The 14,594-nt window shown below is 40.4% G+C and overlaps 2 protein-coding genes across 3 annotated transcripts; one reads left to right on the top strand and one right to left on the bottom strand.

The window, feature by feature from the left end:
• Positions 1 to 271: 271 nt before the first annotated feature.
• Positions 272 to 7,497, bottom strand: LOC136999056 (uncharacterized). Of its 2 annotated transcripts, none has more exons than XM_067352461.1 (2): positions 6,878 to 7,497; positions 272 to 6,798 (listed from the first exon to the last, which is right to left on the bottom strand). In XM_067352461.1, the coding sequence occupies exon 2, from the start codon at positions 5,181 to 5,183 to the stop codon at positions 2,097 to 2,099; it is 3,087 nt and encodes a 1,028-aa protein (XP_067208562.1). In that variant the 5' UTR covers positions 5,184 to 6,798; positions 6,878 to 7,497; the 3' UTR covers positions 272 to 2,096. The 2 variants fall into 2 exon arrangements, with proteins under 2 accessions (XP_067208562.1, XP_067208561.1); XM_067352460.1 differs by having other exon boundaries at positions 272 to 7,000; positions 7,091 to 7,497.
• A 5,423-nt stretch (positions 7,498 to 12,920) lies between these two features.
• On the top strand, positions 12,921 to 14,581 carry LOC105667995 (THAP domain-containing protein 5-like). Its single transcript, XM_012360166.2, has 2 exons — positions 12,921 to 13,208; positions 13,331 to 14,581. The coding sequence occupies exons 1-2, from the start codon at positions 13,150 to 13,152 to the stop codon at positions 14,295 to 14,297; spliced, it is 1,026 nt and encodes a 341-aa protein (XP_012215589.1). The 5' UTR covers positions 12,921 to 13,149; the 3' UTR covers positions 14,298 to 14,581.
• The last annotated feature ends 13 nt before the right edge of the window (positions 14,582 to 14,594 follow it).

The raw sequence follows: 14,594 nt of genomic DNA, 5'->3' as shown, positions 1-14,594 counted from the left end.
GCCTCTTTGTACATCTTCCATCTCTCGGCTTCGTCGTTCGGATAGGGCGAATTAAGAATTCGACTCATCTCCGCATCGAGTCTGGATAGAGCGGTTCCGGGTGTTCGTACGGAATTATAATTATTATTATTATTATTATTAACGCTTTCGTCCGGTGTGTTTTCCACGAGCGGTGCGCCGTAGTCGGTAGTCGGTTGATGCAATTGACGCTGCATTCTCTCGAGATTTTCCGTAGAAATTAAAACCATTTTTTTCGCCCTTTTCATAACACTCGATATTATTTTCTCTCTTGTGTTTTAAGCCGTCACCTTGTCTATGATTCGCGAAAATAAGGCCTCTAATAGAGGAACGATAATATAGGATAAGAATCCACCTCGTTGTACCAATAGCTTTCTTTTATTCTTCCAATTTCCGCGCTTTGACGCGATACGACGTAGCGTCGTTTTGTATTTGCTCAGACGATTTTTTTCGCGTCGTTCGAGCGCAACGTTACCATTGAGCGTGTTGAAAACGCATTCGCAAATACAGCGAATAAATTTTTCGTCCGCGGTTCGCAGGAAGGAGCTGCGTTGATTTTTGTTCAGATGACACAGCGCCTCTAGAAGACAAACGTTTCTCTTTCCGATCGAACGTCTAGCGGTTTTCGTTGCAGCGTCCGACGCCGCTACTTTCATCGTGAGAAAGTCACTCGCAACTGTCGTCTCGCGAGCGATGGTGCATACTTTTTATACGCTGGATCTGCGCGGTACGTAGACGTAACGCAACGCATCGTCGGGAAAGATGCTTGTCCGAAATCGATATTTGTCCGGAGTCGATTGTTTCAGATCGAGTAATAAATATCCGTGGGGGCGCGAGGTTGCGTCAAAGTATGCTTCTTCTAGAAACTTTGGGTCATCGGGGTACACCTGTCGCGCGAGATGACGAATTTGAGCGCGATCGCGCGGGTTCTTGAAGACGACGATGTAATTGGTATTAAGCGATATGTCGCGCTGACAGCGTCCCTGGTGAAATAGATTTTGCGTGATAAGTATAACGCTGAGATTCTTATGGTGACTACCCTTTGTAAAAAGATCCACGATGACGTCGCACGAGGATGATTCTCTCATAAGATCGTCGATTATCACCAACTTTGGTGTGAGAGGATCGTGGGAATAATCATGCGCTTGTGGCAACCCCTCGCGAAACTCGATTGCATTTTTCTTTATTTTTCCCGCAGCGTTCCTTTCTTTTTTCTCAAACGCGTATTGAAGTTGTCGATAAGCATCCTGCCATTCGGCGTAATAAAATAAAACTCTTTGGAAAGAAACATCGGCCATTTCGGATAGATATTTGAGAAAAGTTTTTACAAAGACCGTTTTGCCGCATCCAGTGGGACCGCTGACGATAGACGTCCAAGGATGTTTCCAGCGTATGTCCATCTTGCGAAATGAACTCTTCGCCGTTCGCTCGCGCCTTCATAAACGAAAAAAATCAGCGAAACACTATGACGCGATAAGCTTACTGCCCACTGACGGCAGCGGCGGCGGCGGCGGCGGCGGCGACCGCTTGCTCGCGCTAGCGTACAACTCGCGGACTCGAACAAGCTGATTCGGTCCGCGGAGACGCTGGACAAGCGCAACCGCGCTAGCGTACAACTCGCGGACTCGAACAAGCTGATTCGGTCCGCGGAGACGCTGGACAAGCGCAACCACCGAAATTGCTCGCGCCAGCGTCCAAGAGTGGAAACGCTACTTCGCGCGATGAAACGCTTTTTTTTCTCGGAAAAAATGAGGGTTTTATACGGGAAAGTAAGTTAGGAGGAAGAAAAATCTTTAAGAAAAATTATGCGAGAAAACATTTATTTTTACGAATAAAAGTACATGATTTGAGAAAAATAAAAATATTCGTTTTTATTTCTTAAATTTTTCATAGTTTTTACATGGTTTTTATACAATTATACATTTTACATTTTAAAACTAGCAATATTTTCTTAAATTAAATAAAAAAAATTTTTTATTTATACTTTTACAAAAATTTATAAATCTACTTAAAGCTATTTATATAAAGTCGGAAAACACACGCTAACCGTCGACAGCGAAAGAACAATTCTGTAAAAATTATCGAATCGCGTAACCGTAAGGAACGGAACAACGACTATTGATAAATCTACGTTTCAATAGCACGGGAGTACAAGCTTTCACTTCGTCGCGAGTTATTAACTCGTGAAAAGCCGTACGCCGAATTGCTCTGAAACGTAGATTTATCGATGTTCTATGCGACTTTCCTTCTTCTTCTTCTTCTTCTTCACTTTCCTCTTCTCGTCCCTCTCGCTCTTTTTGCAATATTAATTCTCTTATACTATTAAAATTGACTAAGCATGAGTTTGCAAAGTTTAGGGTTATACCCTTTACTTTGCAAACTTCGTGCGTGAGTCCTTCCGGTGTGCGAACAACGTAAGCATAAAATTTCGGACCACCGGATACAAACGCCTCGATGTAACTACCGGACCCATAGCTTTCGAGTTCGTTCGTCATATCGCCCAAAAAATTACCCGTACGCGGCTCGTATTCGGAAGGATCATCGCTGCTTACATAAATGCAAGAATCGGTATCGTAATATAAAACGCGTCGATCTAAGCGTTCTAAATATTTATACAACACTAATCGCGCTAGTGCCGTCGTGTACGCCGCTAAAACGACGTTGGTAAGAGGCGAGGGAACGTCGGCCTCTTCCCGCAGTCGCCATGAAACATACATCGCATCTTCGTTTACCGGCAGTATTTCGGTTATTTCATGTTTGGGGCTTGTGAGCAAACTCGCTAATCGTTGCTGAGTTTTTACGATTTCGGTATTCGTTAGGTTGGGTCGTTGGCCGAATTTCCCCCAAAAAGAATTTAAACACAACTTCGCGACCGAACGTAATCCCGAATTTTTCGCGATATTGTTACTTTCGAGAACGATACCTTCGGTTTCCTCGTAATCGCGAAGATATCGTTCTTTAGCCTCGTCATCGGTACATTCACTCGGCCACCCGCTGGCTTCTTGTTTTAATTTTAAAAATGTATTAATATATTCGGCGAATAACCCACCCTGCCGCGTACCGTGATCGTAGCGTGTTGCGTTGTACTGCCAAATCTCGCTAACCTCCGACACGAAATAACCTTTTTCAAGCGCTTTGCGCAATTCGCACGATACCCATGTACCCGTAAATTCACGTTCGGAAGGCCTGTGTGTACAATCTTCGCGTGAAAATGTTTCGCAGCAACTGCGGCACAACGCGAATAACAATTTTCCGCGTACGCGATACGGTAACACGGGGTGAAAGAGATCGCGCGGTGCGAGTACTTTGCAACGTACGAGGCCTTCGACGGAGTCGAAATTGTAATTCGGGCCTTCTCCGATTAGCACCGAACATTCCTCCCCGACATACACCGTGGGATGTCCGATCGGAAAAGTACCCGTTTTTAAAACATACGGATACAGAGAACATACATCGATGTATCGTATCTTCTCTGTACCCGTAATTTCATATCGAGTCGCGACATTCCCCGTACGGCCGCCGTAAAACGCATCGCGCGGATTGAGCGGTTCGTTTTCAACCATTCGATGGTGCTGTAAATATTCCCGCATTACGCTATTTACAGCCATCGCACGATCGAAATCGCACTCCCATTTCTCCGTCACCGTGTATCCGCGTTTTCTAAGACGATATGTCGTTGCGACTGTATGCTCATAACGCAAATCGATCGTATCCCTACGTTCACTGTTTACGGAGAGGTTACTGTCGCGGTTGATTCTAAAGCACGACGGGCAACCGTGCCAAAAACATCCGTGAAATTGAAACACGTGATGTCGCGTTACGCCGTTTTCTAACGATTCGTAATATCCGTCGACGAGTGTGCCGTCGAGTACGCGATATTCGCGGGTACGCCCTGCGTGAATAATAGGATGTCCGAGCTCTCGCTCCATCCACACCAGCCAACGCAGTGCTTTGCGCGATTGCGTATTCGCGTGTCTGTACCCACCCGGTGGAATTATACCAATCTCGCTTTCACGCAGAAAGTTTTTTCTAAAAACCCTCATACACGTGGAAGCGATTGTTGTACATTCCTCGAACGGGCACACTTTTCCGCGCCTCAGGAAAATTTTCCTAAAAGCCATGCACGCTCGTCTAAGAATATCCACGTCGTTGCGACAATAGCGCGATATCTCGAGTTGAAAATCAAAAATATAATTCGCCCGGGTTAACTCGTCGTGCCATGCTAAAAACTGTTCGCGTTCTTTCGTATTCATAGTTTCCGGAGAGTAATACTCGACGCCCGGCAACGGTCCTACATAGAATTGATTATCGAGCGTGTTAAATAAATGCGGAAAGACGCCTTTATCCAAAGTATTCGCCAGCCCGAAAGCCTTTGGTAATTCGGATAACCGCATCGGCATATAATTAACACTGTCGATAAATTTCGTATTTCCTACCGTTAGTACTATGATTTTAGTACCGCTCAAAATTACACGAGGTTCTGTCGAAATACCGCTTTCTACTAAATATCGGAGGATAAATTGCGCGTCGAACGATTTTGCGTTATGAGCAATACAAATTATTTTTTTAAAATATGTCGTCGGACGCGTCGCGAAATTTACAAATTCTTTAACAGGATCGTGACGAAATGTAAATTCGCGGATACCGCACCAACGACACCGCACCGACATATCTTCTATTTCCGCGCACGATTCGCAAATCTGCTGCGCGACGCAGAGAGTGGGCACGTGAATTTTTACATTAGCGGTACCTCGAAGCGTTTCATCCTGTCGTGTTTCGAAATCGTAAAACACGAATGCGGAGCGGTTTTCTGTTTTCGACTCGTGTTCATCCTCATTTTGATCTTCGAAATGCTCTTCCGAAGAGCGACCCACGATGCTACTCGAAGCTCGATTGATCGGCATCATGCAGCAATAATGATTTAGCGGTTGGTGAGAACGACACGTGAAACAGAAAGCCGCGCCGCATTCGTGCTGTTTCTTTCGTTCGATTACACGACCGCACTCGCCGCAAAATCGTATAACGCTACAAACGCTTTGAAGCGAATGCCCGTCGTACGATTTTTGCGCGCGATGACGCTCGAGGCACGCGCGATTAAAAAATTCGCGATTACATTCCGTGCAGCGTATTCGCTCATGTTCGAATCTCTCGCAAGTTGGAACCATGTTACAACGCGGGCATTTATTAGAGCATCGATGCCCTTTCGCGTCACTGCGATAAGCTACGTTGCACGGAATGCAATACCCTCTACTTCCAGCAGCGGCTCTTAAATTTAAAATCACGCTATAATGACGCGATTCGGCGACAAATAAAATATTTAATCGAGATATAGGTTCTCGATGTAGAGAGGCTAGCACCGCTGTTCCGTCGAATAACGGTTTACCCCCGCGACCAAAAGTGTCGGAATTGTAAACTATTATCGCGACATTTTCCGCGGCTAAATATTGTTGGAAATGTTCAATTTCCCTAATTCCGCAGCCGACTTCCGGAATCGCGATACCGACTTTTTTCGTCAACTCGACGGCGAGTTCGCGTTGCAACGACGAATTTCGTTTTCTCACCGCGTTCCATCTCGCATGCAACTCGCCCGTACGCACATTTCCACGCTCGTTATAAATCTGTGCCGTCACGAGCGCGCGAGGAAAACACAGATTATCGTTGTTGTTTATTGTTAAAATCGAACGTTTACCAACAATATCTAGAGCGTTATATCCACGTCCCGTGGGAGGGGTAATACGAAAAACGCGAATATTAAACTCTTGCGCTACGTTTAACCCCCCTGAACTTTGAGCTAATAAACTCACGAGATTCCAAATGTTCTCGGGAGTCAAATCGTTCGCCGGACGGAACGATATTCCAGCGGGGCCGTGAGAAAGAGCCGGAGAGTCGAAAGACAATCCAACATAATCTCCCGGTACGCGTGAAAATATCGCGTAAGAGTGAATTTCGCGAAACGCGTTTTCCAATCGCGTGTAAACCTCCCCTCCTCCCTCGGGAAACGGAAGTATACGGAATCTAGCTTCTCTACCCTCTATCCCGAAATTTCTAAATCTACGCGTGTTTTCCGATACTAATTCTATATAATTAAAATTATCGCCGACCTGATTATTATTCCTTTCCGCCGCCGATGCTGCATCGATATCCTCCGCACGCCTCGTTTCCTCCTCCTCCGTTCTTTCCTCTTCCTGCGGCGCTCTTTCGTCGGTTTCGCCAGTCGATTCCACGCCCGACCGAGTTTCCTCCGACTCTTCTTCTTCTCTACCGTCATCTGTTTGAACTGCAAAAGTCAAAATTAAAAAATTAGCGAATTAATTAAAAATTTGATAAAATATTATATTTTATATCTTCATGCTCGAATTTTATTTGCAATAAAAATCGAAAAAGTGTTAAATCAGCTCACCTCTAGATTTTCTTCTTTTTTATTTTACACCCTCGTTTGATAATTGTAATCGGGAGAGTAAGAAATCACAGGGGGACTGTATCCTGTGAAAATTTTAATGTTTAATTTTAATGTTTAAAAAATAAAATTCGAGCATAAAAGCAACTGTAAAAATTTGCAATCTTTCTTACTTCTGTCACCCATTCCCCATCCGTCGTGGCTTTGTTCATCCTCTCCTTCATAATTCCTCTCCTGTAATTCCTCTTCCTGCTCTTCCTCCTCCTGCTCTTCTTCTTCGTCTTCCTGCTCTTCCTCTTCCTCCTCCTCCTCCTGCTCTTCCTCCTGCTCTTCCTCTTCGTCGTCAGCCTCGGGTAATATTACACTCTGTTGACGGTCGTTATCTAAAAATTTACGTTATTAATTTTTCAAATTTTTTAGTTATTTTATGCTTCTGCTAAGATAACTTTTTTTATCACTTACTGTACAAAGGACTGAATATTTCCTCCTCATCGAACGAGCTCACTTCGCGAGGAGCCGACTGACTCGTCGATTCGTTGCTCACAAGATCGACAAGCTCCGGCGTAAGAATAATTCGCGCGCGAGCTAAAACATTAAATTTTTTGAAAAATTTCCTAATATTAAATCAATGCTGTTATTTCATATAAATTACTTTTACGAAGGTCTATTACTTACACGAAGGTCCAGCCTCAGGCGAGGTATCGTCTCGTCGTCGTCTTACCCCGCGGCGTTGAGTAGCTCGCTCTTCGACATAATTTTGACGCTCGCTACGCACCACACCCTCCACCACCATGACTTTTTTCGGCTCGTGACATTGTAGCGTTCCTAAAAAATAATGATTTTAATTTTTTTAAATTTTGTTTTAAATATTCATAATAAAAAATAGAAACTTACCATTTTTTACCGCACCACGATAGTAATTCAGCAGGCCGGCGATATAGCCTCCCGCATCCTCTTCTTCGTTGTCGTTAAACACACGTCTCATCTCGATTATTTCGCCGGCAATAATCAAAAGCTGGAGGTAAATCGAGAAATGCCCCAAACGGAATAAAACCGCGAGCACCGCGGTAGGGCACGCACCCGCAAACTTTGCGAATACGACATAATTATTATCGTCGTTGTCGGATAACGACGATAAATAATTATCGATGCAGAGCCCGTTTAAACTACGCGTCAATCGCAAACACGATTCGATAATTTCCCGCAAACTAGACATTTTTAATTCAACGTGGCTTCGATACGCGGTGAAATCACACGAAGACGGAAATACAGATCGCTATGATCCCGAATGCGCGAGAAAATGTGAAACTGCGCGATTTTTTAGCGTCTTCCCGTTTTATACCAGTTTTTCCCCACCTTGAGAAAATTTAGGGAAAAAAGCATTGTTTGTTTTCAAATATTTTTATTACACTTCCTTTGAAACCGGACAACGGTCCAGGTCCTTTCGTCGTACAACGTTTCGCACGTGCTTTTCACGATAATCCTATTATTCAACGAACGGTACTTCAAGATAGGAGAGCGAGGCGCCTCGGAAAAAATAAAAATAACAAATAATCGAATCGGGATAAGAATAATCCTATAGTATTGAACACGTAGTAAAAATTCCGACGACGCTTAACTTGTTAAGAAATACTACTTGTTAAGAAATACGCAACGGGTGGAAATTCTGTTGTTTGAATAAGAATAATCCTCTATATAACAATCACGTAGTAAAAACCACAATAGAGTGCAAAAATTTTTCCGTTGTAAAATCATGAAAATTTATTCCGTAACATGTCGTGACATGAAAATCGAAACTTTCTTTTATCTAGTAGAATTTTCGTGGGAATTCGGAAAAGTAATATTTGTCAATACTTCGCCTTTGCGACCAATCATAGTGCTTAAAAGTTTATGTGTTCAAATTTCCCCCACCGTTTTTCCGATTTTCTATTACGCGGAAAATTGTAACATTTTTCTCATTCGTCTCCTAGCATTCGAACCTGCAAGATCAACAGCGAACAAGTTTCAGTTTTCGTGTTTTCGTTTTGCGTCTGCGTATAAAAATCAGTGTCATGGATAAACGCCGGGAAATTGTGAAATCCGAAAAACCGACAAAGTGCAGCGACACTTCCGAAGCAAGATGCGACATCACCGAAAAAATTGTGCAGAATTGCATGCTATTATCTACAACATATGGATTGAATTTTTCTTATACGAAGAAAATTCATGTTGGGCTGCAAACTTCAATCAACAGCGACGAGTTTGATTTTCAACCTTTCGTTAAATTTTCATCCAAGGGAGCCGACGGTATTTGCTTCAACATGGCGGAATGGCAAAAATTTCAAGAAAATATGAAGCAAATGTCGGATTACTTAAATGGAAATAGTATTACGGCAAACTCGATTATTATCAACAAGATAATTATAAATTTCACCACTGCTTATGGAGCAAGAGCTTTGTTATTGACATATCGAGAAAACGGACAAGAAGTTCAACCTTTGGAAAATACCACGACTAAAGAAGAAATTCATGCTCCAAAGAAACGCCGGACTTATTCGCTCGCTATAGCAATGCAGAGAGCTAGTTTTCTGGGACTAGAAAATATACTCGAATGTGTAAACGCTAATTTGAATCGACTGAATATAATCACCACTAGTGCCAATGATTGCGCTAAATATCTTATTAATGAAATACAAATAAGACTACCTATCGTGGGTTATATCGAAAACGATATTATAAAACTCGCGTTCAAATCTAATTGTCGCGAAATACAAACTAATGTACGTACGCAACTAAAAGATTTAACATTTCTCGACGATCAATTTGAAATTGTATTTTTAGAATTAATTGCTCTTTACTTCGATCAAATTGTACATATAATTAGATTTCAACGAAAATTGTAATTCATACATTAATGTATACTTTTATCATTTATAATTAAATTTGATTCTATTGAAAATCATAAAATGTATAAACTTTATTTTGTCAGTTCAATTATGTATTCTTAAGAAAAAATTCCAAATAAACGATTTTGTATTCCATTTCTCGTGTTTGTTTCCTTCCTCTTTTCGCATGTTCCTGCACTCGACAATCCTTACAGCGCGCTCAATCCGCGGGGTGGCTCATTCCGTTCACGAGATATCGCTGCCACCTTAACCAGCATGCCGAATATCAGACTAAAAGTCGTCCGATCATTCGTCGCTGCGTTCTTTTGTTCGCTATACCGGCGCACGCTCTATACCGTTTGCACCCCCTTAGCCGTCATCTCGTCGAATATCGGTCTAGCAGAATCCACCGTTTGACTCCGTCGTTCTTTTGTTCTCCCATACTTGCCCGCTCACAGGTCGTAGTTCTATCATCCCCCGCTCGACACCTTGGCGATGTTTGTTTACATTTCCCATACCTGCCAGAGAGTCCGGGGTACCTCATATAGACGCGGCCCCACCATAAATACGCTCCTTCACGAGGCGACTGTGTGACGTCGTTTGTTTTGACGCCCCATACCTGCCAGAGAGTACGGGGTACCTCATGTAGACGCGGCCCCACCATAAATACGACCCTTCGCGAGGCGACTGTGTGACGTCGTTTGTTTTGACGTCCCATACCTGCCAGAGAGTCCGGGGTACCTCATGTAGACGCGGCTCCACCATAAATACGTCCCTTCCCTTCACGGACTAGAGGCGACTGTGTGACGTCGTTTGTTTTGATGCCCCATACCTGCCAGGTCCCATACCTGCCAGGCCCCATAGCTATAAATACAACCCTACGACTTATTTCATTTGATCTATAGGTAGCCATGCGGACTAGGACCAGGACTAGAAACCCAGCGATCCAGGTTCAAACCCGGTTTGGATTTTCTCAATTCGGAAAAAAATAAAAAGTTTACGTCATCCCGCGCCTGCCATAAATACGACCCTTAGACTTATTTCATTAGATCTATAGGTAGCCCAGCAGACTAGGACCAGGACTAGAAATCCAGCGATCCAGGTTCGAACCCCGTTTGAATTTTCTCAATTCGGAAAAATAAAAATTTCCGCCATCTTGTCAACATTCGCCATCTTGTTTACCCGTAGCCGCCATCTTTTTTTCCCATCCCGTCAGAGAGGAGTGGGGGAATGTTTTGGCGCCAGACCCACCGCGGGGGGCCTAGACGGGGTAGGTGGTGGGGGTTTGTTGTGACGGCCCATACCTGCCAACATACTACTTATGAACAATTTCTAAAAATATATTACATTTTTCAGACGTAATAAGAAAAGTGCATCAAAATGCAACCGATGAAGAGATTTCCGCTCCAATCAAAATTTGGTTAGCCCATGCAAAAGAACGTATGGGGAGAGCGGAAAAGGAGCAAAACGCAACAGATCAGGAATGAATGGAAACTGACGGCATTAGATCCTTGTGTCATAGCAACTACGTAGCAGTGGCCAATCCTGGTGGTTAAGCCTGGGTGTCGTTTCTAGAATTTAGCGACATGCGATCAGGGACCCAGTTACTTGTTTCCGCGCGTTTCTCGTTCACGTTGGTTGAGCGACTGAGAACTCGTACTATTTTTTTTTTGTTTTCGAATGATTTTACTCTAACGGTTATTTTTAGTCTAGTTAAGCGCGAAAGGGACACGTCGACAAATAAGAGTAAGGAATAAATCATAGCGACAAAAAGGAGCACGCCATTAAATTGTTATGCGTAATTCCATTAAGTTTAAAATCTGAGAGAGACCGTCAATACGACGGATATAGAAATATATTTTTGTTTGTTTTCTTACGCAGCTGCAAATTTGTAAGATAATTATGTGTAAGTGAAATAAATTAAATATAATCATTTTATATTAATAAAATGATTTCTTATAATTGAAAGATAGATACTTGTATATTTTACAAATAATTACTATAGTTTCTTTTATTTAACGATGTAAAAAGAAAGTACACAGTAATGTTACGATTATAAGGTTACGTTTCTAAGGTTATTTATACGTTGACCGCGCAAATTTTTCGCGAAAGCTATATGAAATGCGACGCAAAGAACGTCGGGTCGCAGCATTCTTGTTGCATCCTCGCGCAGTTTCGTAATAAAAAGATTGGCGTACTGCCTCTTATTTTCGTCGCACATTTATACTCGCGTGAATTGGTCGATCTTTCTTTATTAATTTCTTCATAATTATTTTAACTGTCTACCTGCACACGAGAGGTCTTTTAGGAATCATCAAACACTCTGCTTATATATACAGGATTGCTCAGTTTATACCTGTATATATACTTCTATATATTTTATGTTTAACGTTCTAAACATTTCAAATGTTTATGTTTAATGTTCTGATGTTCCAAATGTTTATTAATGTGATAGTAGATATAAGATTATAAAAACTGTATACTTCTAGATTTGTCAAATGTTTGTATATTTCTCATTTATATGTATCTCATTGATATATATATATACACACACACACACACACACAGTTGTCTTATGTATATTTACATTATATATTATATATATATATATATATATATATATATATATATATACTTATTATTGATCTTAATTTATATATATATATATAAATACATTAGAAACTATATGTATATATATATAATACAAATCTTAATAAATATCGATTTATAAAATATAGAGTACAAATTAAATAAACCTAATCCTAATTTAATAAACCTAACCTAATCAATATATATGCATGATATACAAGTAACATGCTGAAAATATACTGTTGACGTACTATAGATATCCTTGGTATATATCATAAGATCTTGTCAGTATATACTACGAAGTAAAATAGACGGACATTAGAACATGCTTAGTACATACTCAGTAAGTCATAGTACGTATATCAAATATTCTGAGAACGTACGCAATATACTTTTGCGATGTTCTCCGAATATTCTCAGAATCTACATGTGCTGTTAGGGAAGAAGCAAGCGTTTCTAAGGTAAGTGGGCCGAATAGGTACAATATTAGAGATTCCGTGTCCGAAACGTGCTCTTTGCAACTTTTTTTCGCATTTGTTTATAACAGTTCAAAATCAAAGAAATATATACAAACAAGTACAATGAAAAAAATTATGAAAGTTTTTTTAGCTATAAAATATATTTATTTATGATATTCGCATATGTTAAACTAGTATTTTGTTGCAAAATTGTTTAATTATTTTTCTATTAACAATAGCTAATCAATATGTTTACAGTTACTATTACATATGCAAATATTTTTAATAAATATAAAAGAATATTTTTTAGTCAAAAAATTATGACATTATTTATTAGTAATAGTTAGAACTATTAGAAACTAATGCGAAAAAAATGTAGCAAGAAGCAGGTCTCGGACGGAATCTCTAATATTCTAGCTACTCGGCCCACCCACCTTTGAAACGCTTGCTTTTTAGCATTTATCGTACGCTGTTGTCGGCTCGTGTTTAGAAGCTTCGGTGGAAGCGAGACAGATGCTCGCTTCTACACACCGATCGGCCGAGCGCACACGGACGCGTGACATAAGCGATTCTCGCTTGTTGCGTGCCTCCTTAGAACATATATACCTGGAAGGGGAATGAAGGATCGAGCCTGTGTCCAAGTTGGGTGCGAGAGAGAACCACGTTTTAAAGAAAGAGAAGGATAGATTGTTACCTCCGTCCGCAATGCGCAAGCGCGAATTAGCGAAACGGCGCACAGCGTTAGCGCGTTTTATTGTTTGTAAGAGAGGTTAGGGTTAGGAAATGACGGTGTCACCTAAAAAGTTATATTTCATAAGAAAAAATGCCAGGCCCATATTGTGTCTTATGCGGTAAACGTGATAAATCGGTATCTTATCATGGGTAAGTAATACTGTAATTTTTGTATAAACAGTAAATTATGGGATTAAATATAACTCTCTCTCTCTCAGTACGATTCTTGTTGATAATAAAAATTTAATATTAATTTCATTCTTTCTCAATAGATTTCCGAGAAACGACGAATCTCGTAAGAAGTGGCTGGATTTTTGTGGCATTGATGAAAATGTTTTAAGCACAGCTACTAAACTGTGTTCAAATCATTTTGAAGAAGACAAATTAATCCACAAATCTAAGAATACGTTTCTCAAGTCCAATGCTCTGCCAACTATTACGAGTAAAAAGAGGAAGAAACACCAATGTTTAGATAGCAGTCTGAACAAATCAAAAAATTCGAAAAATATCAGTGAGGAAATAGTCAACAATGGAACTGTCAATGATAACATCAGTGAGGAAATAGTCAGCAATGGAACTATCAATGATAAAATTCATCATAATAATGGAACTGCCTTTAACATGACTGTCAACGATGGAATTGTCATTAATGATGGAGTTATTACCAATGGAACTGCCCATATAACTGTGGATGATAGAATTATTGATGAGACTATAGACAATGAAATTATTGATATGACTGTGGACAATGGAATCGTCAGCAATGGTGGAATCAGTGATGAAATTGTTGACAAGACAATCCATTGTGTTAATGACATCATCACCGATGAAACTGTTCATATGGGAATCCATCATGATGATGGAATCATTATTAATGAAACCGAGACACTAAATTCTGATACTTGCCTAACTGTGAATCGTCCATCTACACCTCCAAACTCTGAAAGAAGTAATTGTTTCCAAACACCTGTCAAAAATTTACATGACCCTCGTTTTGTTGGTGCCATTAGAACGCCACATCTTGCCACGCCAAGGAAAGCTCGAAGAGCTTTGGAAGTAGCGAAACGAACAATCGAAAAACAGCGAAGGAAAATCAAAACGTTGCAGCAAGCCAAAATCAGATTAGTTAGTCGCATAACAACGATAAAAGGACTAATCAAACATTTAAAGCAGAAAGATCTATTATCCGAAACAACAGCTGAAAATTTAATGGTAACTCTTGGCTATGATAATAATTAATAATAATTAACTTAATTTAACTTAATTTTAATTAATTGAATTTGTTTAAAATTAATAAATTGTAAAAAGTATCGCTCTATTGATTAGCTTGTAGAAAATTTGTAATAATTAATGTTTGAATTGTACAAAAATTAATCAATTTGTAAAAAGCTCCGATTTTTATATATCATGACTTTTTTGTTTTTTATTCGTATATTTAAATTAAGTAATTAATGTACATATAAGCTCCGATTTTTATAATACAATTTTTACTTTTAATTGTATATTTAGAGTGATTAATGTGAATAAAGATTTTAT

Source organism: Linepithema humile, chromosome 3, assembly GCF_040581485.1.
Source record: "Linepithema humile isolate Giens D197 chromosome 3, Lhum_UNIL_v1.0, whole genome shotgun sequence".
NCBI classification, from domain to species: domain Eukaryota; kingdom Metazoa; phylum Arthropoda; class Insecta; order Hymenoptera; family Formicidae; genus Linepithema; species Linepithema humile.
The sequence above is the reverse complement of the archived record's forward strand: the minus strand, read 5'-3'. Positions and strand labels throughout refer to the sequence as shown.

Excerpts from the sequence above, each read along its gene's own strand:
- LOC136999056 (XM_067352461.1), bottom strand. The coding sequence starts at position 5,183 with ATGGTTCCAACTTGCGAGAGATTCGAACATGAGCGAATACGCTGCACG.
- LOC105667995 (XM_012360166.2), top strand. The coding sequence starts at position 13,150 with ATGCCAGGCCCATATTGTGTCTTATGCGGTAAACGTGATAAATCGGTA. Across the intron at positions 13,209-13,330 it reads AAATCGGTATCTTATCATGG|ATTTCCGAGAAACGACGAAT; the intron begins GTAAGTAATACT and ends CTTTCTCAATAG.